Source organism: Tachyglossus aculeatus, chromosome 21, assembly GCF_015852505.1.
Source record: "Tachyglossus aculeatus isolate mTacAcu1 chromosome 21, mTacAcu1.pri, whole genome shotgun sequence".
NCBI lineage: Eukaryota > Metazoa > Chordata > Mammalia > Monotremata > Tachyglossidae > Tachyglossus > Tachyglossus aculeatus.
Window position 1 is genome coordinate 33795362 of NC_052086.1, and position 21317 is coordinate 33816678.

Below are 21317 nucleotides of genomic sequence, written 5' to 3' on the forward strand. Positions count from 1 at the left end.
CCACAGTAAAGGGACTACTGTAGAAGTCTATATAAACACTGTAGAAAATAGCCAGTCTCAATTAGGGCTTAGAGAAACCCAAGACTTTAGTGGGCTGTAATTTAAAAGAAGGGTGATATCCAACTATCCAAATATCTTTGTATGTAGCCTTGTCATAATCAATCAATCAATCGTATTTATTGAGCGCTTACTATGTGCAGAGCACTGTACTAAGCGCTTGGGAAGTACAAATTGGCATCACATAGAGACAGTCCCTACCCAACAGTGGGCTCACAGTCTAAAAATGGCAATAATGGCAAGTAAAGGGGAAAAAAGGGAGCTCAAATGAATTTCCGGTTTCTGATTTATAAATTTCATAGGTCAACATGCTAACTCACATGAGGCCTCACTGTATCAAACAGGGTAATGCAGAGTGGAGGCTATAGAAGGATGAATGTGATTTATCCAGTTACTGGGGAACAGCGGCTTGAAAGTCAAAGCATTTATAATGCGGAACAAACCTGTAGTACCTGACTTGAATTGTGTTAAACTGTACGGCAGAATTCTCTGAGGCATAAAATGATAGATTGCAGATTTTTAAGCATATCTCAGAGTGTTCCAGGTCTAATTGTCGGGAGTTAAAAATTTTCATTTAGCATAATTTGGGGAAGGGCCCTTCTATCCTTAAAGGTATTTATTTTAGGATAGCAACACTTTGCATACAAAATATTCTAATTTCATAACTAACTGAATTTAAAGCACCATCATTTTAGTTCAGTCCTTAATTCATTCAATTGTATTTATTGAGTGCTTACTGTGTGCCGAGCACTGTACTAAGCGCTTGGACAGTACAAGTTGGCTACATATAGAGACGGTCCCTACCCAACAGCGGGCTCACAGTCTAGAATAAAGTGAAGAGATTCAGAAAAGTTGCTCTTCAATGCTGGGGAGTAAGGAATTGTTTTCTTTTTAATCTTTAAGGGTCTAGTTTGCTTCCCAAAGCCTAACTGGGTGAAATATATATTTGCCAATATAATTTCTTGTAAACAACATGTACTTACGTAATCACTAAATCTCAATCCCTTCTGACCTGTCTCCTTCTTTGCAGTCTCGCATTCCATCCTGCCTTCAGGACATCTCTCTCCGGATGCCTGCCGACATCTCAGATTAAACATGTCCAAAACACAAATTTTCCCACCCAAACCCTGGCCTCCCCTTGTCTTTCCCATCACTGTAGACACTGCCACTCTCCTCTCCCTCTGACAAGCCCATTACCTTGACTCATCGCTCTCATCCAACCCACATATTCAGTCTGTCATCAAGTCCTATCAATTCCACCTTCGCATTGCTAAATTTCTCCCTTCTCCTTCCAAACTGCAGCATGGCATAGTGGATAGAGCATGGGTGTCAGAAGGTCATGGGTTCTAATCCCGGCTCCCCTGCTTGTCTGCTGTGTGGCCTTGGGCGAGTCACTTCACATCTATGGGCTTCAGTTAACTCGTCTCTAAAATGGGGCTTGAGATTGAGAATCCCACATAGGATAAGGGACTGTGTCCAACCTGATTTGTTTGTATCCACCCCGGAGCTTAGTACAGTGCGTGGCATATAATAAACACATAGCAAGTAGCACAATTATTTGTAGTATGCTGATCCAAGCATTCATATCCTGCCTTGATTACTGTATCAGTCTCCTTGCTGACCTCTCTCCCTCCTGTCTCATCCCCAGTCTGCACTTCACTCTGGTGCCTGGATTATTTTTCTTAAAAAAGAAAAAAAACCCTCAAGGCCATGTCTCCCCACTCCTCAGGAACCTCCAGTGGATGCCTATCCACCTCTGCATCAAACTGAAACTCCTTACCAATGGCTTTAAAGCACTTAATCAGCTTGCCCCCTCCTACCTTGCCTCACTGATTTCCTAATTTGACCCAGCCCATCCACTTCACTCCTCTAGCACCATCTTACTCATTGTACCCCAGTCTCATCTGTCTCGCCGCCAGCTCCTTTCCCACATCCACCTTCAACTCCTTCCCCCTCAACATATGGCACACCACCACGCTCCCCATCATCATCATCATCATCAATCATATTTATTGAGCGCTTACTATGTGCAGAGCACTGTACTAAGCGCTTGGGAAGTACAAATTGGCAACATATAGAGACAGTCCCTACCCAACAGTGGGCTCACAGTATCTTCAAAGCCTCATGAAGGTCACTTCTCCACCAAGAGACCTTCCCCATTAAGCCCTCTTTCCCCGCCTCCCTCTCCCTTCTGCAACGTCTGTTACCTGTTTACCCTCCCTCAGCTCCATAGCTCCTATATTCAGGTCTATAATTCATTATTTATTTGTGTTAAAGACTGTTTCCCCCTCTAGGCTATACGCTTCTTGTGGGGCAGGAATGTGTCTGCCAACTCTGTGTGTTGTATTGTACTTTCCCAGGTGATTGGTACAGTGCTCTGCACACAGTAAGCGCTCAATAAATACCACTGATTGACAAATTAATCCAGAGACCTGCAGTTTGGTGGAAAGGTTTCTGGAACACGGAAGATTTTTCTTTTAGGGGCTCCGATTTCCGTAATTACTGAAGAGCTATATAGTGAAGGACCTTCACTATTACTGTTCCTTCTAAGAAACTTCAGGAAAAATGTTTGTTCATTATTTCCCTAAGTCCTTGCAAGTAGTGTTCTGTGCCCAAGTACTTTCAGAAGTCGGTTTTCATAGCTACCTAATCACCTCTCCAGCGGCAGGTGGACACCAAAAGTAGATTAGTTGTTCACTGGCATGTTCCTCAAGTTAGCAGACCATCCCTTCCATTTATATACCTGCAAATCCAGAAAATGACGTCTTTTTAATGCAGGACAACCACTATGATAATATTTTCATCAGCCTACTGAAAAATCACCAAATACTTCCTTATAATATGTATTAGGATTTGCATTAGCCTGCCATTTCCAAGGTGATGATTATATCCACCTCCTATTTATCTTGGAAAATCTGATTTGCTTGTATCTAAGCCATTGCTTAGCACAGTGCCTGGCACATAGTAAACCCTTCACTAATAAAGTTAAAAAATATAATGTAGCATGAGTATATATTTTAGAAATGAAAGCATTTCTTCCAGTTTGTAAATTCATGTGATACTCATTTTAATCAGTAATACGATTCCATTTTCAGGAAGTAAGCAATATGCCGTGTCCATTATTGGCTGGGGTCAGACCACTGCCTACTTTAGAAGTTAAGCCAGCTGAGAGGCCTTCAAGCAAATGTAAAGATCCTCCCCGCACAGAAGAAAAAGAGAAGAAAAAGAAGAAGCACAAAAAGAGATCTCGGACAAGATCCCGATCCCCTTCCAAGTACCACTCATCATCCAAATCCAGGTCTCGGTCACATTCAAAAGCAAAGCATTCTCTTCCCAGTGCCTACAGAACAGTCCGGCGGTCCAGGTGGGTATGCGCAAGTTTAGTGGTGTTCATTGGCTTTTCCCGATTGTTCACGTTCCGTTTACTTCAAGGAATGGTGATGATTCCTTTGGGTGGGTAGTGGTGATGACTTTTTTAATGTCTTGTAAGAGCCAAAAGCGGTAGTTCTAAAGCTATTTAACCACTTCGGGAGAAAATGTTTAGATTTTTCAGGTCATCTATCCCATTTATTTTTATGTGTGTAGGTACGTATATAGGTATATATATTAAGATTGTATGGAAAAAACACAGTTTTATTTGTATAAATGAATTCCATACAAACCAGTTTTGGTATGTTTAAGTTGAACACCAAAAGTTTGGATAAGTAGTGGAATCATTTGAAAATGCCATACCGATTTTGTTCTGCACGACATTCTGCAGTGTACATAGTGAATGAAAGGCAGTACAACTACATTTTGCAATTCACATTTTTAATTAAAATTTCCAGCTTCTCACTAGGGGTCACTGACTTGACCCCCAAAAAAAGAACAAAAACAAATCTCCATTTTAGGGGGTAGGTTCATGAAGAAGCAGTCACATAAAAAAACCCAAGTGAGTGTCTCCTGATAGCCAAGCCTATTTCAAACAGTAAAATCCAGGGATGCCGCATTGGGTTACTTTTGACCAGTAAAATAGTGTCTGCCAACAGGAGGTGAAGAAAATCCTTTTCCTCAGTCCTTTTGATTTATTGACTATGTTGCAAGAATTTTCACACCTTATAAACTATTTAAAATGTTTCTTTTATATTGTAAGGTGTAGCTATCCTCCTGTAATTGAGATCTAGGTTCTCAATAGTTTCCACTGCAATAACTGTTTGCCGTTTTGAAAAAAAAAATGAAGTTCCTCTCCTGGGTAGAAGACTGAGAAGCAGTGAGGCTCAGTGAAAGGAGCACAGGCCCAGGAGTCAGAGGGCCTGGGTTCTAATCCCAGCTCTGCCACTGACCTACCTGCTGTGTGACCTTGAGCAAGCCACTTAACGTTTCTGTGCCTCAGTTTCCTCATCCTTAAAATGGTTTTCAACACCTGTTCTCCCTCCTACCTAGACTGGGAGCCCCGTGTAGGACAGGGACTGTGTCCGACCTGATTATCTTTTGTCTATCCCAGCGCTTAATGCAGTGTTTGGCATATAGTAAGCACTTAACAAATACCACAATGATTATTATTAGGATTTAAGGGACCCTATTATTTAGGGAAAGCGATTTCCCCCCGCTTTTTTTATTGATTCATTTAAAACTTTGAACAAACACTAATATTTTCCATCACGTACTTTCTTAGCTGTAGTATTTTCGAGTAGAGTTACTTATGTGGGTAGTGTAGTTGGAAATGGGATTGATCAAGTTTTTAATACTTGTAGTGTAGTAGTAGTAGTGGTAATGACATCTATTAAGCACTTACCATGTGAAAGGCACTGCACTAAACCCTGCTAAGTAGTACATGGGCATTGATTCAGGCATGGCCCATAGCCCAAGGGCACTCACTGTGTATAACCAGAAAGAACATGAGGGGAAAAAATGTCAAGGTAAATTCAGAGAAAAAAGAGTGTAAGAATAGCTTACTGGGAGGAAATAGTCCCCAGGCTCCTCACTGCTTCAGGCAGGGCCATCCTTGGCCCAAATCCCTACAGCCTTTCCATCCTTCTAAACGTTTGGACGATGGGCTTTCTTCCTTTGGCCACCTTCCAGCGTATGGGAGAACGAGCCTTGGAGCTACAGTGGCCTATGGCAAAGAGAATTGGCGAGGGGAAAAGGGGCTTGAAGGGGGCCGGTGGCAAAGAAGAGGGAATCCATGCCAACAGGTGTCCCCCAAGTAGCTCAGTCATACCATAAGGGCACTTTTGTTTTTTGCCAATTTTCTGTTCAGCATTTTTCCTGGATTTAAGAGAGCAACCGTGTTAGAAAATGAAAGGAGCTCTCACTCCTAGCCCCTGACCAGTACGGATACTATTTCTTTACATATTCACCATCCCCTAGGATTAAGACTTGTGAACCGGTTCTATTTTTAGCTCTTCCATCATGTGCTACTAAAGAATAGGGCCCAGCGGAAAGCATATCGATTGGAATCGTCTCTGACGGAGATGATGAATCCAATGGCACCTTGCCCTCAACACCTGAGTAGTTCATCTTGCCCGACAGTGGGACTTGTATTGCAGGACTTATAAAAAGGAAAATTGTGATGTGTTTACAAGTGCAAAGGTCTGGGAGCTTATAAAGAGATATGAAGACATTACTGAGATTGTACAAAGTTGTTAGCTTTGAAGTGCTTTTTCTTTACTACCTACAAAACTTGTTTGTTGGCTGATTACTTTAAGAAACAGTTGTTTGTTTTCAGACTATTTTGAACTGAACCCAGATTCTGTAGATTGTGATGTAAAGGTTTTGAAATGGTTGATGTGATGAAGTTAAGCAAATCTGATCATGTTTCAAACTCTTTAATACTATTTTATAATGGTAGGTATTTTTATTTTAGAATATGACTTTACAGTAAAGGGTATCAATCAATGCGTTCAATGTGGCAAACCCAAACTACGAAGGCCAGCTTTCCAGCATCAAGACCATGAAAACAATGCCCTCCAGGTGAACGATGACAGAACACTTTCACCTCTCTTGAGGCAATTTGTTAGCGTAGTAACAGTGATATCAGTTCAAGTCTATGGAGGAAATGTAACTATGGTAGCAATACCATTATGAAATGGAAATAAAGCTAAACTGATTAGGGACGCAGTCTTCCAAAAGGGATTGGTAGCCTAGAAGCTTTTGCAGTAGGTCTGTGAAGCTTCTTCTTCCTCCTTGTTCTTCTTCCTCCTCCTCCTTCTTCTTCTTCTCCTTCTTATTCTTCTTCTCCTTCCTTTTTCCTCCTCCTCCTCTTTTTCCTCCTCCTCCCTCTTCTTCTTCTTCTTCCTTCTCCCACTTCTTGTTCTTCCTCCTTTTTTTTTTTAATCTGAGAGACAAAGTGGGAGATGGATGTCTGCTCATATTAACTAAAACAGCTCCCCCATAATTCATCCAGTTCTAGCTATTTGTGGGCTACGATCTTGGGTAGCACTGCATCATTTACCTAGCCCAAGTGAAAGACTTCTATAATGCCCCCATCTCAGGCCCAATTATTCCATAATTCCTGCGTACCATGAACTTGAGTTAAATAAGCTTTAGCTTTCATACCGTGTATTATTTTTATGTGGCTTTCTGACTGAGCTGTAGCATTTTAGAGTAATACCATCATGTTTTATTTGGTATTCATTTCCTTTTCCACCACTAACAGACCGAGCCATCTAGTCTCTCAAAATGAGAACTATCACCACAGTAATTTCTTGACATCTGAATTGGATAGAAATTCAATAGTCGTAAGGGGGAATAGCTTTGCTTTTTCAGAATAGCGTGAAACCGAGGGCCGTCCTTGAAAACCAGTTACGTCCGTTGGTGAGTGAGTAGCACAGCCTATTGCCTAAATAGCCCGCGTAGCCCATTGCAGACTTTCCATTTCTAAGCCTTTCAAATTTGTTTCTCCAGCCTCAGGCAATTTTTCAGTGACTTTTAAGTGAACTCTTGCAGCAGAAACTGCAACCCTCCATTTTTGCAATTTTTCTTTAGGGTCTGTTGTAATTATAGGGTGTTTGCCTTTGTGCCGATTGGTAAGTATAAATTCTAGGTGTTTTGGCATGAGTTCTGCCTGGTTTGGGGAGATTACAGTAGGTCATTGGGTCTTGACCGTGATATTGAAAATAGGATAGGTTAGGTGAGTTTGTTTTTTATTTCCTGTGCTAAGGGTATAGTTGGCTTATAAAACCACCAAAGGAAAAAATAATCACATTTGATCTTTAATATATAAAAAGGAAAAATATGCTGTGTAAAAAATGTAGTTAATGTATGACCGATTGTGGCAATGTAAAGGCAAGTCATGCTAAAAATTTATATTTTAAATACGGCACTGTCAGTCCTCTTATAGCATGTTAACATAATTTTAAGTAGTTCACATAGCTAATATTCTACTCTAAGCTTGAGATGTCAAAGCTTTTTTCCTTTAAAATGCAAGTCAATTATCAGAGCGTATGTTAAAATCAGTGTGTTTTCTCTCTTATGCTGTTAATTTAGTATTAAGCACTCATATTTATTTTGGTACTTATTAAGCTCTTTCTATGTCTGTGCCAAGCGCTGTGAGAAGTCCTAGGGTAAATTCAAAGGGATCAGATCAGACACAGTCCCAACCCAAACGGGGTTCCAGATGAGATCTCACTTGGTTATCAGAGTCTTTTGGCATATTAAATCATTTCTTGCTCTAATCCAGTATGAAGTCATCACAGAATTTTAGGACCTACACTGTATGTGTGGCACTGTGTATCAGGGCTTATTTATCTTCATAGAAACTTGAATCTCGCACTAACCGTAATTGAAGTCAAAAGGACTGGTTTGGAAAGAACAAATAAGATTAGCACTTTGACATTGGATTCATTCCCCACCAGTGATTAAAATGAAAGCAAATCTGCCTATATGTGAGTCATATCAGCTGAGAATGCCTTTAAAAAGAGATTGTCCCAAAGGTTTTGCATGGCATGCTAAATTGAGATTTCAAATTTCCTAATTGGCGTCTAGTAAGTGTAAATAGAGGTGATATTCGTGGAAGGGCAGATCCATTTTTTTTCCCTTATCGTGACCATCCACGCAAAAAGGAGACTGTTGCTAAAGGTCTGATCCCGTGTTTGTGTAGAAATGTAAAAATATCTTTAGAACAATTCATTATAGAGTAATGATGTAATGAATCGCAGATTAAATCTGAACTCCACAGAGTGAACTTGAGTAGAGCCAGAGGCTGGAAACGTGCCTTTATTGATATGAGTGTCACAGTAATAGCTTGCTGCTAAAGCTATTTCTTCAGTTTATTCCATCGAATCTCATTACGCCGCTGTTTTAACATAGCCGTAAGACTTTGAAATTGGAAATCGTGAAACTTGAAACACTCGAAACGAAACGGCTAAAACATTCCCTCAGAAGTTATCCACCCACCTCATCCAGATTGACTCCCAAAATAGACGTTCGGTTCGTGTGAGTCTGTGGTGGTCTTCCCAAATATAAATATGGAAATAAGAAGCTAATTAATGAAATTATTAGCATAATTGGGGCTAGAGGGACTCTAAAGCACAGTCTCATGCAGTTTGCTACCATTCCTAATAAAAAGGGATTACTTTCCAAATCACTTGAAAGCTAATGCTAATCATCATTTCAATTTTAAGTGATTGATGAATGTTCTGGGACCAAACTAACCTTATACATTTCCAAGCATTGGCAGCCAATTTGGTGTCCTTTCCGGTGTTGATTAGACTTGTACATTTAAGCATTCCATAAAATAGAGCCTTAATTAAGATAGAGATTTTTCAGAATTCTAGTAAACGCCAAATCTAGCACATTTTATTCTGAATATGAAGTGTGTGCCTCCATATCACAGACCCTCAGCATCCACAGGGACACTGAGCCCGGAGCCATGTCTGAGCAGCTCATCAATGGCAGCAGCAACAGATCAAGAAAGTTATCAGGCAGCTTCGACAACGAAAAGATTTGCCTCCCGGAGCTCTTTTGAGGGAAAACCTGGTAAAATGTCAAGGTGTCTGATTGACCTCAACTTTTGTAATTGTCTATTTTCTTTTAACTCTTTAGGGAAGGTCAAGAAAGATCAGTTTCTTAAGGAGCAGTGACATTGTAGAAGAGCTAAAAATTGCGATTAGCATTTGCAAAGTAAAAGATTTATTTCATTGCCGTGTGTTTTCTTGAAGAATGGTTCAGGTTTTTCTGTGTGGATCTAGAGGGATCTTTCCTATATTTGCTGGTCTCAAAGCAACATCCGTAATTTTTTATTCTAAGCAGTGTCATTTCACATATAGTTTTCAAAGCTGTTTTCAAGTGGATTGGCGTGGGAACTGAGGGCAGAGAAGTCATTTTTCAGATTGTTCGTTTTATGTGTTCCCAAAAACGTGTACTTCCGTTGACTTCTTGGTTCATTCAGAAGTCCGACAGCCACTTGATAAATGCTTTTGTGTTGAGGACTCTATCCTTCAAATGGGTTTGGCACTAAATGCATTGTTCCCAGGTTGTGTAATAACGACTGAAAGGTTGTGGTTCCAGATGAATAGAGGGGGTCTCTCAGCTACACGAAAATGAATAGTACAGTTTTTGTGGATGACTTAAGAATCTCTCCCAAGCGCTTAGTACAGTGCCCTGCACGTGAGCGCTCAATAAATGCCACTGATTGATTGAATCCAGAAAAATCTTACAAGTTTAAAATTCACCTTTGCCCGCATCCATTCTTTTCTTTTGGAGGCATGCTAGTGTGCTTCAGACTTTCCGAAACATGATCAGGATTCCGCGGGTAGTTCTAGGCATCGAGCCAAAATGGACTCCCAAATGGGACAAATTCCACCTCCCAGTGGAATCACGGCCAACTCTGAATTATCCACGTTAATAGTGGAGGAGCGGCGCTGTGTGTGTAGATAACTGCAGAATCCAAACTTTAGTTTTAAGCTGGTTTTAACCTGCCAAACTAATTTTTTACCAGAAGAATTAATGAAAAGCAAAATTGCTTAGAATTGTATCTCCTCCCCTTTACCCTGCCACCCCTGCTAGAGGTGAGTTGTGGAGGTAAAGCTCAAAATGTGGAAAGGAGGAAAAGAACAAAGGGCTTAAATAATCCTCACACTGGATGATGATTTTCTGAACCACTGAGAGTTTATTGTAGTTAACTGCTACGTAAAAATAGTGGCTGGATGTCAGTAGCCATTGGTTCCAGATCAAATAGGATGTGGATTAGAGGTTTAGCCCAAGCAGCGACTCCAGTGTGTGCTGGGGATTTGCCGAAGGGGTAGAATGCATGGGGATTTGAATGTGGGGCGATTTTGTATGAAGTGGACTAGTTTGTGCTGGGAAATTGAGATCAGAACCAAAACCCAGCCGTAAATGAAGTTATTTTCTCTTTCTCTATTCAGGTCACGGTCAAGGTCCCCTAGAAGGAGGGCTCACACTCCTGAGAGACGAAGAGAGGAAAGGAGTGTTCCAACAGCGTACCGCATGAGTAACAGCCCTGGCATCAGTAGGAAACGTACTCGTTCTAGGTAGGTGTACCAGGCACTTTGTGGAGGAAAAAACTGTTCCCTTGTTTTTAAGGTGAATCGAGACTGTCATTAGTATGTAGAATAGTAATAATAATAATAAAGGCATTTGTTAAGCGCTTAATATGTTCTAAGCACTGGGGGCCGTACAACGTGATCAAGTTGTCCCACGTGGGGCTCACAGGCTTAATCCCCATTTTACAGATGAGGTAACTGAGGCTCAGAGAAGTGAAGTGACTTGCCCAAGGTCACACAACAGACCTGTGGCGGAGCCGGGATTAGAACCCACAACCTCGGACTCCCAAGCCCGTGCTCTTTCCACTGAGCCACCCTGCTTCTCTATGCTGCTGCCTCTGATTCTGCTTCAGGATCCGCATAAGAGTCTTGCTGGAGAATCTTTAAGTTCATTGTGGGCAGGGATCATCTATACATACTTATTTGCATCGTAATCTGAAATCAGTCGTATTTATCGAGCACTTAATGTGTCCAGGACACTGTATTAAGCGCCTGGGAGAGTGGAGTATTACAGAGTTGGTCGGCACGTTCCCTGCCTACAACAAGCAGCGTGACCTAGTTGCCACTGCGTGGGCCTGGGAGTTGGAAGAACCTGGGTTTTACCACCTGTCTGCTGAATGACCTTGGGAAAGCCAGTTAAACTTCTCTGTGCCTCAGTTACCCCATCTGTAAAATGGGGATTAAGACTCTGAGCCCCATGTGGAACTTGATTCCCTTGTATCTATCCTAGCACTTAGAACAGTGCCTGGCACATAGTAAGCTCTTAACAAACGCCATTTAAAAAAAAAAAGAAGCGTACAGTCTATTGAATAAGTTTACAGTCCAGGCTTAGACTCTCCCAACCGCTTAGTTCAGTACTCTGTGCACACAGTAGATACTCAGTAAAAACCACCGATTTAAAATTGTGGAAAAGATAGGTTGAACTGTTTAGGGGAGGAGAAGGAACCATTGTGGCCTAGAAGAAAGAGCATGGGACTGAGAGTCAGAGGAACCAGATCCTAATCCCAGTTCCTCCATTTGCCTGCTCTGTGACCTTGGGTGAGTCATTTGACTTCTCTGGTCCTCAGTTTCCTCAACTGCAATATAGGGGTTCATTACCTGTTTTTCCTCTACTTAGACTGTGAGCCCCATACGTCCGACCTGTGTCTACCCCAGTGCGTAGAACAGTGCATGACATTCATTCATTCAGTCGTATTTATTAAACTCTTACTGTCTGCAGAGCACTGCACTAAGCACTTGGAAAGTACAATACAGCAATAGAGAGAGACAATCCCTGTCCACAACAGGCTCACAGTCTAGAGGGGGTAAGCACTTTACAGAGATCGTTAAAAAAAAGAGGATGGGGAGACAAATCTCACGGGGATTTAAAATTTAATGCAAGGCAAAAAGACCAGAATTCTTTTTCCTATGCCAAAGCTGGCCCCTCCTGGGACATGAAGTGGATATGTGAGCCCACTGTTGGGTAGGGACTGTCTCTATATGTTGCCAGTTTGTACTTCCCAAGCGCTTAGTACAGTGCTCTGCACACAGTAAGCGCTCAATAAATACGATTGAAGATGATGATGTGTGAGTTGCCACTTGGCAAAATGGTGGCATACACCATCTCTCCTGCTGTTGGACCCATAGTAACCTGCGAAGTCAGCCTCCCTGAAGTTGAAGGAAAAGTACAGGTCTAATTCTGTTCACCCTCTTCTTTGAGGGAGAGTTTAAAGTAAACATGGAGGCTATTTCAAACCCTTAGCCCATTTTCCAGCAAACATCAGGGTGAGAGAGGGGCAGGAAGGAAAAGAAGCGTCAAAAGTTTTGAAAACCATGGCGGATAGGTGCATAGAACCCCAAATCACGTAACACCGACTCAAACTGAGGAAAACATAGCCTGGGGTTATCTCACCATCTAGTTCTCATGGATAAAAAGGAGTTTGTGCATTTCATTACTCGCATTTAGGGGGACATCTACCAGGTGTTGGGAAATATCAAAGATGATATAAATTGAAGACCGTCCGTGGCCACTGGAGCTGGCAATCTAACAGGGAAAGAGCAACAAAGAACTAACAGTGAAGCATCAAAGATAGTATACTGGGGTAGCTATCACTCACCCATCTCCCTTCCTCTTTCTTCATCAGACAAATGCCACATTTTGAGTTTTTCTAAACCTGCTGTTTCACCTGCCCTCTCCTCCCCATAAGGGAGAGGCTCAGGCACTGGAATGGGGGGCCGGGGAGGGGGACGCCGAGGGCGAGCACCCTTGGTACGCTGTTGACGAGACGGTGAGACCTTGAAACCCCAAGTGGCCCAACCCCAATGATGAAGGCCCCGGGCTCTTCTCCTTGCTTCACCTACCTTCTCCTCCCTTCGGCATGGCACCATTAAAGTTTGCATTTTTTTTCGTGACTTGAAATAGAGATGCCATTATTTTAATGGAGTGCTGCTGCTTCTCTATTTGTGCTGCAATGTTTTCGCCTCTGCTCATTCAGGTGGCTTAATACTGCGCTACCGAGAATTCCTATGCATGTTTTTCACAGGATATGCCAGGCTACAAGAAGCTTTTTGAATAATAAATCTCGAGTTATAAATATTAGGAACCCACTTGGGAATGACCGTGCCCAGTACACTGCTTGAAAGTGAAAATGAGAGTGGCTAAAGCAGTTCAACTGACCAGCATTTACACGAAGCTCTTTTTGGCCAAATATTCATTCATTCAATCGTATTTATTGAGCGCTTACTGTGTGCAGAGCACTGTACTAAGCGCTTGGGAAGTACTAGTCGTCACATATAGAGACAGTCCCTACCCAGCAGTGGGCTTTGCACTTCTTCAAGGGAAAAACCTCCAAATCAATTACTTTCATTCATTGTTGCATAGCATTTTCTTTAAGTCTGTATAACACATTAATAAAATGCCTCTCTTTAATATCCACAAAAGCCATAAGAAGCACTGGGCAACCAACAGGAAATTTAGCTAAGATTGTAGGTTCCTGGCTTACCTTCCTTCATAGATTACTAGTCAGCCAGATATAAAGCACACCCAACTGTAACATTCTAATATGATATCAAAAATTCAAATCCAATTTAGATTTTATTCCTTAAGCAAGTAATTGTTTAACATAAGAAATTCTTCATCACCCATAATAAACTTGAGGGCATAATCTGAAAAGTAATTCTCCGTACTGAAAGATTTCATGATTTGCCCTCATATTAACCTCTTACCATGCATAAAAACTATGGCAGAAAGTGAATGAGATTATGCTGGCTTCAAGTTCCGAAAGACTAGACTTCTCCAACTTCTATTCTGTTTGTCATATTAGCTGTTAAGCTCAAAATTCATCATTAGCCAAGCATTGTCGACATTTTGAGGGATTTGATCATTAGGACATTTTGATTAAAGGTAACTAATGTCAAATGGGCACACAGTTAGGAATAATGTGACATTAGATTGTAAATACTGAGACCACACTCAGTACGTTTTTTTTCAGGTAAATTTAATTGTGCTCTCTTAGCCTGGGCTCTAACCACAGATATTTCAGGTCCAGTAAATTCTTCTGATGACTTAAACTACTTTACCGCTATCACAGTGAACTATGCTAAAATGACTACCACACTTTAATCAATCAGTAGTATTTATGGAGCACTTACTGTGTTCAGAGCATTGTAAGAAGTGCTTGGGAGATTACATTATTACAATGTAACTGTTAGTAGAGACGTTCCCTGCTTATACCAAGCTTATAGTCTAGACGGGTTGTAGACATGACTGTAAGTAATTATGGATATGTACATAAGCCCTTTGGGGCTGAAGGAGTAAAGGGAGCAAATGAGGGCAATGCAGAAGGGAGTGAGGGAAGAGGAAAGGAGGGTTTAGTCAGGGAAGGCCTCTTGGAGGAGGTGTGCCTTCAGTAAAGCTTTGGCCAGGCCAGGATTGGGCGTGTAATTGTCTGTCAGGTATGAAGAGGGATGGCTTTCCAGGCCAGAGGCAAAATGTGGGCGAGAGGTTCACGTCATGATAGATTTGGATTGTAGTAGGAGAAACAGTGGGGTGAGGTATCGGGGGCAAGGTGATTGAGTGCTTTAAAGCTGTTGGTAAGGAGTTTCTTTTTAGTGTGGAGGTGGATGGGCAACCTCTGTAGGTTCTTGAGGAGCGGGGAAACATAGACTTCAAGTTTCTGTAGAAAAATGATCCGGGCAGCAGAGCAAACTATGGACTGGAGTTTGGGGGGAGACAGAGGGCAGGGAGGTCATCAAGGCAGGATGGGATAAGTGCTTGGATTAATGCTAACGCTACAAGAAGCAGCACGGCCTAGTGGAAAGAGCACAGGCTAGGAAGTCAGAGGGTGTGGGTTCTAATCCCGGCTCCGCCACTCGTCAGCTGTGCGACTTCGGGCAAGGCACTTCACTTCTCTGGGCCTCAGTTACTTCATCTGTAAAATGGGGATCGAGACCGGGAGCCCCACATGGGACAACCTGCTAACCTTGTATTTACCCCAGGGCTTAGAACAGTGCTTGGCACATAGATGCAGCCTGGATATGGGAAAGAAGATGAGTTCGATTTTAGGAAAATAGCATTTATTGATCCCTCGCTTTGCAGTGAACACACAGTGCTAAGCTCTAGGGGTGAACGCAAAATAAAAAAAGAAGAAGATGAGTTCGATTTTAGGAAAATAGCATTTATTGATCCCTCGCTTTGCAGTGAACACACAGTGCTAAGCTCTGGGGGTGAATGCAAAATAAAAATAATTTAGTGACAGACGGATCGGTGTGGCGTCATCATGAATAAGGTAGCTTCTTTTGAGTGGCGGCCTGGGGAAGATCATTACGTTTGGCTAGGCATCGCAGATACCGAATATGATGATACGACAAGGAACAGTCTTTTTGTGTGCACGATGTGGGTGGGACTATGGGTCCGACATCAGCTCTTGGTGGTCACATCTGTGCTCTTGTGTGAATATCACTTAACAAATCACTTAATATTACTTAACAAATACCATCATTGTTGTTAGTAGTAGTAATAGTAGTAGTAGTAGTGGTGGTAGTAGTATTAACATGGTAGCAGTTTGGATGGAGAGGAAAGGGTGGGTTTTAGCCATCTCACTGCCTTTAGCTAGGAGATCGGTCCCTCCCGGTCCACGGAGGAGAGAAACGGCTGTTCATCCGCCGAGTGAGGCCCCAGGAAAGGCAGACATCCCTGGGCAGAATTTTCTAGCAGAAACCTTTCCTCTCTGGCTAAGGCTCCAACTGGGCCAGTGTGCCCCAAGCGGAACAAGAACCTCCCAGGAAATCTCCGTTTTTGGTCCTTATACTGATTATTCGTGACCTCGGTTTGAACAAGATTAGTTTGTAGCAACATCAGTTTCTCGAGTTTAGGTATAATCAGGATTTATCGTGTCTGCCCTAGTTATCTACTGGCTATCTACTAGTTATCTACCCCAGCGATTAGTATGTGCTTGATGCCTAGGCAGTGCTAAACAAATAGCACAGTTAGTGTTTTTGTCATTCTGCCATGTTTGCAAGGGCTTATACTAGCTGGCCTTCATATTTGCAAAAGAAATCACTGGCCGTGATATTCACACAAGAGCACAGATGTGACCACCAAGAGCCGATGTTGGACCCATAGTCCCACCCACATCGTGCACACAAAAAGACTGTTCCTTGTCGTATCATCATATTCAGTGTCTGCGATGCCTAGCCGAATGTAATGATCTTCCCCAGGCCCCCACTCAAAAGAAGCCACCTTATTCCTGATGCCGTCACACCGATCTGTCTGTCACTAAATTATTTTTATTTTGCATTCACCCCTAGAGCTTAGCACTGTGTGTTCACTGCAAAGCGAGGGATCAATAAATGCTATTTTCCTAAAATCGAAGTCATCTTCTTTCCCATATCCAGGCTGCATCTGACTTTGCTAACAAAGGAGATGGAACCGCAACCATGGCTCCTCACTTTCTTTCAATTCTCACATTCAGTATGTTGCTGGATCTTGTCTCTTTTTGTCCTCCATAACATTTCCAATTTTTTCCCTCCATCCAAATGGCCACTACTCTGGCCCTGGAGATTACTCCGCCTCATTACTGGCTTCCACTGACTTCAGTCGGTCTCTCTTCATTCCAGCCCATACTTCACAGTGCCCCCCGATCATTTTCCTCAGATGCTGTTCAGAACAGATCTCTCCACTCCTTAAAACGCTTTCCCATTTCTCTCTGCATCAATGCGAAGAAGCAGCTTGGCCTAGTGAAAAGAGCGTGGGCCCAAGAGTCAGGACTTGGGTTCTAATCCCACTTACCTGCTCTGTGACCTTGGGCAAGTAAATCACCTGACTTTCCTCGGCTTCAGTTCCCTCATCTGCAAAATGGGGATTCAGCCTCTGTTCCTCCTGCCACTTAGACTCCGAGCCCCGTATGGGACCTGATTATCTTGTATCCACCCCAGCACTTAGTAGAGTGCTTGGCGCATAGTAAGCACTTACCAAATACCGCAATGATTATTTCTGTCAAGTTGGAACTCCTGACCATTGACTTTAAGGTTCTCCATTAGCTCTCTCTCCCGCTTACTGAACCACTCTTCTCCCCTACAACCCCGCAGCTCAACCTCTTCATTCCTCCCTATCTCACCTTCTTACTCCTCTGCTCCTTCAAATCAGGCAGACCACACCTCTGTCCATGTTCAAGCCCTTCTGCAGTCTCATCTCTTCCAGGAAGGCTTCCCAGATTAATTTTTCTTTTTCCCTGGCCATAACATTAGAGAAGCAACGTGGCCCAGTGGAAAGAGCATGGGCTTTGGAGTCAGAGGTCATGGGTTCAAATCCCGGCTCCGCAAATTGTCAGCTGTGTGACTTTGGGCAAGTCACTTCACTTCTCTGGGCCTCAGTTACCTCATCTGTAAAATGGGCATTGATTGTGAGCCCCCCCATGGGACAACCTGATCACCTTGTAACCTCCCCAGCGCTTAGAAGAGTGCTTTGCACATAGTAAGTGCTTCATAAATGCCATCATTATTATAACTTCCCAACTACCTACCACCTCAGTACTTATACAGTTCCCAAGCGCTTCTTGTACTTCCCAAGCGCTTAGTACAGTGCTCTGCACAGTGTAAGTGCTCAATAAATACGATTGAATGAATGTATAATTATCTGTTGCACTTTAATGCATATTGATTTGTACATTCAGCTAGTTCGCCACTTGCTTTCCCCCAAGTCCTTCTTTTCTTATTACTCTATTTTACTTGTACATATTTACTATTCTATTTATTTTGTTAATGATGTGCATCTAGCTTTAATTCTTTTGGTTCTGACGACTCGACACCTGTCCACGTGTTTTGTTGTCTGTCTCCCCCCTTCTAGACTGTGAGCCCATTGTTGGGTAGGGACCGTCTCTATATGTTGCTGACTTGTACGTCCCAAGCGCTTAGTACAGTGCTCTGCACAAAGTAAGCGCTCAATAAATAGGATTGAATGAATGAATGAATCCTCCTCTTATCATAAATAAATTAATTACGTCTGTCTTCCCCATTAAATTGTAAGCTCCCCGAGGGCAGGAACGGTATCTTCAACCACTTTTGACCTCTCCCAAGCCCTTCGAACAAAGCTTCACATTCAGACATGCAAATATCAGTGACTGATCCTAATGGCTTGCTCAAGGTGTCCCCAAACAGCCTTTTTTCACTCCCTGTACATCGGCCCCTTAAATCTTTGGAGATGCCAATAGCCCAGCTACATTACAGAGCCATGGGTATAGTCTTGGCTTGTTACCGGATGGCATGTAGGTGATGAAGATGATGATGATAATGGCATTTATTAAGCGCTTCCTATGTGCAAAGCACTGTTCTAAGCGCTGGGAAGGTTACAAGGTGATCAGGTTGTCCCACCGGGGGCTCACAGTCTTAATCCCCATTTTACAGATGAGGTAACTGAGGCCCAGAGAAGTGAAGTGACTTGCCCAAAGTCACACAGCTGACAAGTGGTGGAGGCTGGATTCGAACGCATGACCTCTGACTCCAAAGCCCGGGCTGTTTCCACTGAGCCACGCTGCTTCTCTAATAATGGCATTTATTAAGTGCTTACTATGTGCAAAGCAGTGTTCTAAGCGCCGGTGAGGTTACAAGGGGATCAGGTGGTCCCACGGGGGGCTCACAGTCTTCATCCCCATTTTACAGATGAGGTAACTGAGGCCCAGAGAAGTGAAGTGACTTGCCCAGAGTCACACAGCTGACAAGTGGCGGAGCCGGGATTTAAACCCATGACCTCTGACTCCAAAGCCCAGGCTCTTTCCACTGAGCCACGCTGCTTCCTCCCTTCAGTGAAGCTGTAGAGGAAGCTTAATATGGGGTTTGCATTGGTCAGAATCTCAAAGCCATTAAGAAGGCTGGACACTACTGTCACTCTGTAGCCCTTACGGCAGTTGCCTGAATTTGATGCCAAGTTGGCCCATCACATTCTTCTTTTCAGTCTCCCAAAGGATGAACCGGCCTTAATAATTACGGTGTTTGTTAAGCCCTTACAATGTATCAAGCATTCTTGTAAGCATCAGGGCAGAATCCATTTGGTCAAATTTACTGAGCACTTACTCTGTCCGGAGCACTGTACTAAGCACTTGGGGGAGTGCATGTGAGCCAGTTGTTGGGTAGGGACCGTCTCTATATGTTGCCGACTTGTACTTCCCAAGCACTCTGTACACAGTAAGTGCTCAATAAATGTGATTGAATGAATGAACAGACACATTCCCTGCCCACAGTGAGTTTACAATCTAGAGGGAGCTTACAGTCTACAGTGTAGATGCAAGTGAATCTTGGAGAAGCTGTCTATTGTATTTATTCAGTGCTTACCTTCTGCAGAGCTCTGTACAAAACGCTTACGTGAATACAATACAGCAGAAACATCCCCTGCCCACATATGGCCTAAGTAGCTAGAATTCTCGCCTGGGGGTCAGAAGGACCTGGGTTCTAATCCTGGCATTGCCACCTGTCTGCTGTGTGACCTTGGGCAAGTCACTTAACTTTTGTGCCGCATTTACCTCATCTGTAAATTGGGGGTTAAGACTGTGAGCCCCATGTGGGACCTGAATACCTTACGTCGACCGTAACGCTTAGAACAGTGCTTAGCACAAACAAAGCACTTCAAAACACCATAATTTTTAAAAAAGTGAATCAGGTCAGACGTAGTCCCTGTCCTACATGGAGCTCCCAGTCTCGGTAGGAGGGAGAACAGGTATTAAATCCGTCATCATTATTAAATCCCCCTTTTTACAGTTGAGGAAGCTGAGGCACAGAGCAGGTAAGTGACTTCTGCCCAAGGTCACACAGCAGACGGGTGGCAGAGGCAGGATTAGAACCCAGTACTTGTGTTGCCCAAGTCTGCGCTCTCTCCACTAGGCCACACTGCTTCTTCATTTGGCTTTGGTTTGTTGTCTAGAACTGAGCCCCTTCCTTCCTCTCCTCCTCGTCCCCCTCTCCATACCCCTCATCTTACCTCCTTCCCTTCCCTACAGCACCTGTATATATGTTTGTACATATTTATTATTCTATTTATTTTACTTGTACGTATCTACTCTATTTTATTTTGTTAGTATGGTTTTGTTCTCTGTCTCCCCCTTTTAGACTGTGAGCCCACTGTTGGGTAGGGACTGTCTCTATACGTTGCCAACTTGTACTTCCCACGCGCTTAGTACAGTGCTCTGCACACAGTAAGCGCTCAATAAATACGATTGATTGATTGATTGATTGGAAGAATGTGTGGATTTGTTCGGAAGCTGATGCGTGATCCATTCACAAGGCTAGAGCCATTGCTGTGGAGCTGTCCCACTCTTATTTCAACATCCCTGATTACATGGGCAGTGAAATCCTTTCTGTTAGCTTGTGTGATGGTGCTTTACTACTGGTAAATCACAAGCAACCTTAAAAGCAGCAGTAGGGAATTGGGTCTGCACAATAATGGTCAATTCGGTAATATTCATTGCGCAGCTGACCTAGGTAAATCTCTAAAGTGATCAGTTTTGAATAGTGTAGCTCATGTACGTATATATATTTGTACCCGAGATAGACCGAGCTCATCTATCATTCAATGGTATATATTGAGCACTTACTGTGTGCAGACCAGTGTACTAAGCACTTGGGAGAATTCAGTACAGCAGAGTTGGTAGGCATGTTCCCTGCCCGTAACAAGCTTACGATCTAGAAGGGGAGACAGACGTTAATATAAATGAATAATTTAGGTAGGTCATGCTGTTCTCTTTTTCCCTTTCAACGAAAATCAATTATTCACCAACTGGCTTATTGTTAATTTTATCTCAAAGTCTTATCCAACAGACAGAAGTGGCTCTTCTGCCACTGTTATTTAGACTTGTCAGTATACCGACAACCAGTTTTTAATGAACTTAATTTGAACTTTACTGTCACTTGACTGTTGAGTAGTTTTCAGAGAGAAAGTTGGCGCGGGTTTCCCGAACCAAGAGTTGGGGTTCAAGAAAAATTGACTCCATGAAAATTATAGGATTTAGAATTCCGTAGGTTAACTTGTCTTAATAACAGTAAGGATAATGATTGTAGCCTGTATTAAGCGCCTACTGGGTACTAAGCCCTGGGGTATATGGTTTATGAGATTTGACGGTCTCTTTTCCCCCATTTTACAGATGAAGAAACAGGTCAGGAGAGATTGTGACTTTTCTAAAAATGGCACGTTAAGTGGTAGAGCTGCAATTTGAGCCCAAATCTCTTAGCTCCCAGCTCCATGCTCTTTCCAAAAGGCAATGCTGCCTCTCTGCCTCCTGTTAAGTCCGTTTCACAAGTTACCCGGTGTAA

The 21317-nt window shown here is 42.8% G+C and overlaps 1 protein-coding gene across 1 annotated transcript in view; it reads left to right on the forward strand.

The window, feature by feature from the left end:
• LOC119942801 (splicing factor SWAP) overlaps positions 1–21317 on the forward strand; it is a 119224-nt gene that overhangs the window by 84314 nt on the left and 13593 nt on the right. The window contains 3 exon segments of the mRNA XM_038763758.1: positions 3153–3421; positions 8873–9028; positions 10404–10529. Coding sequence (XP_038619686.1) covers positions 3153–3421; positions 8873–9028; positions 10404–10529 — 551 coding nt within the window.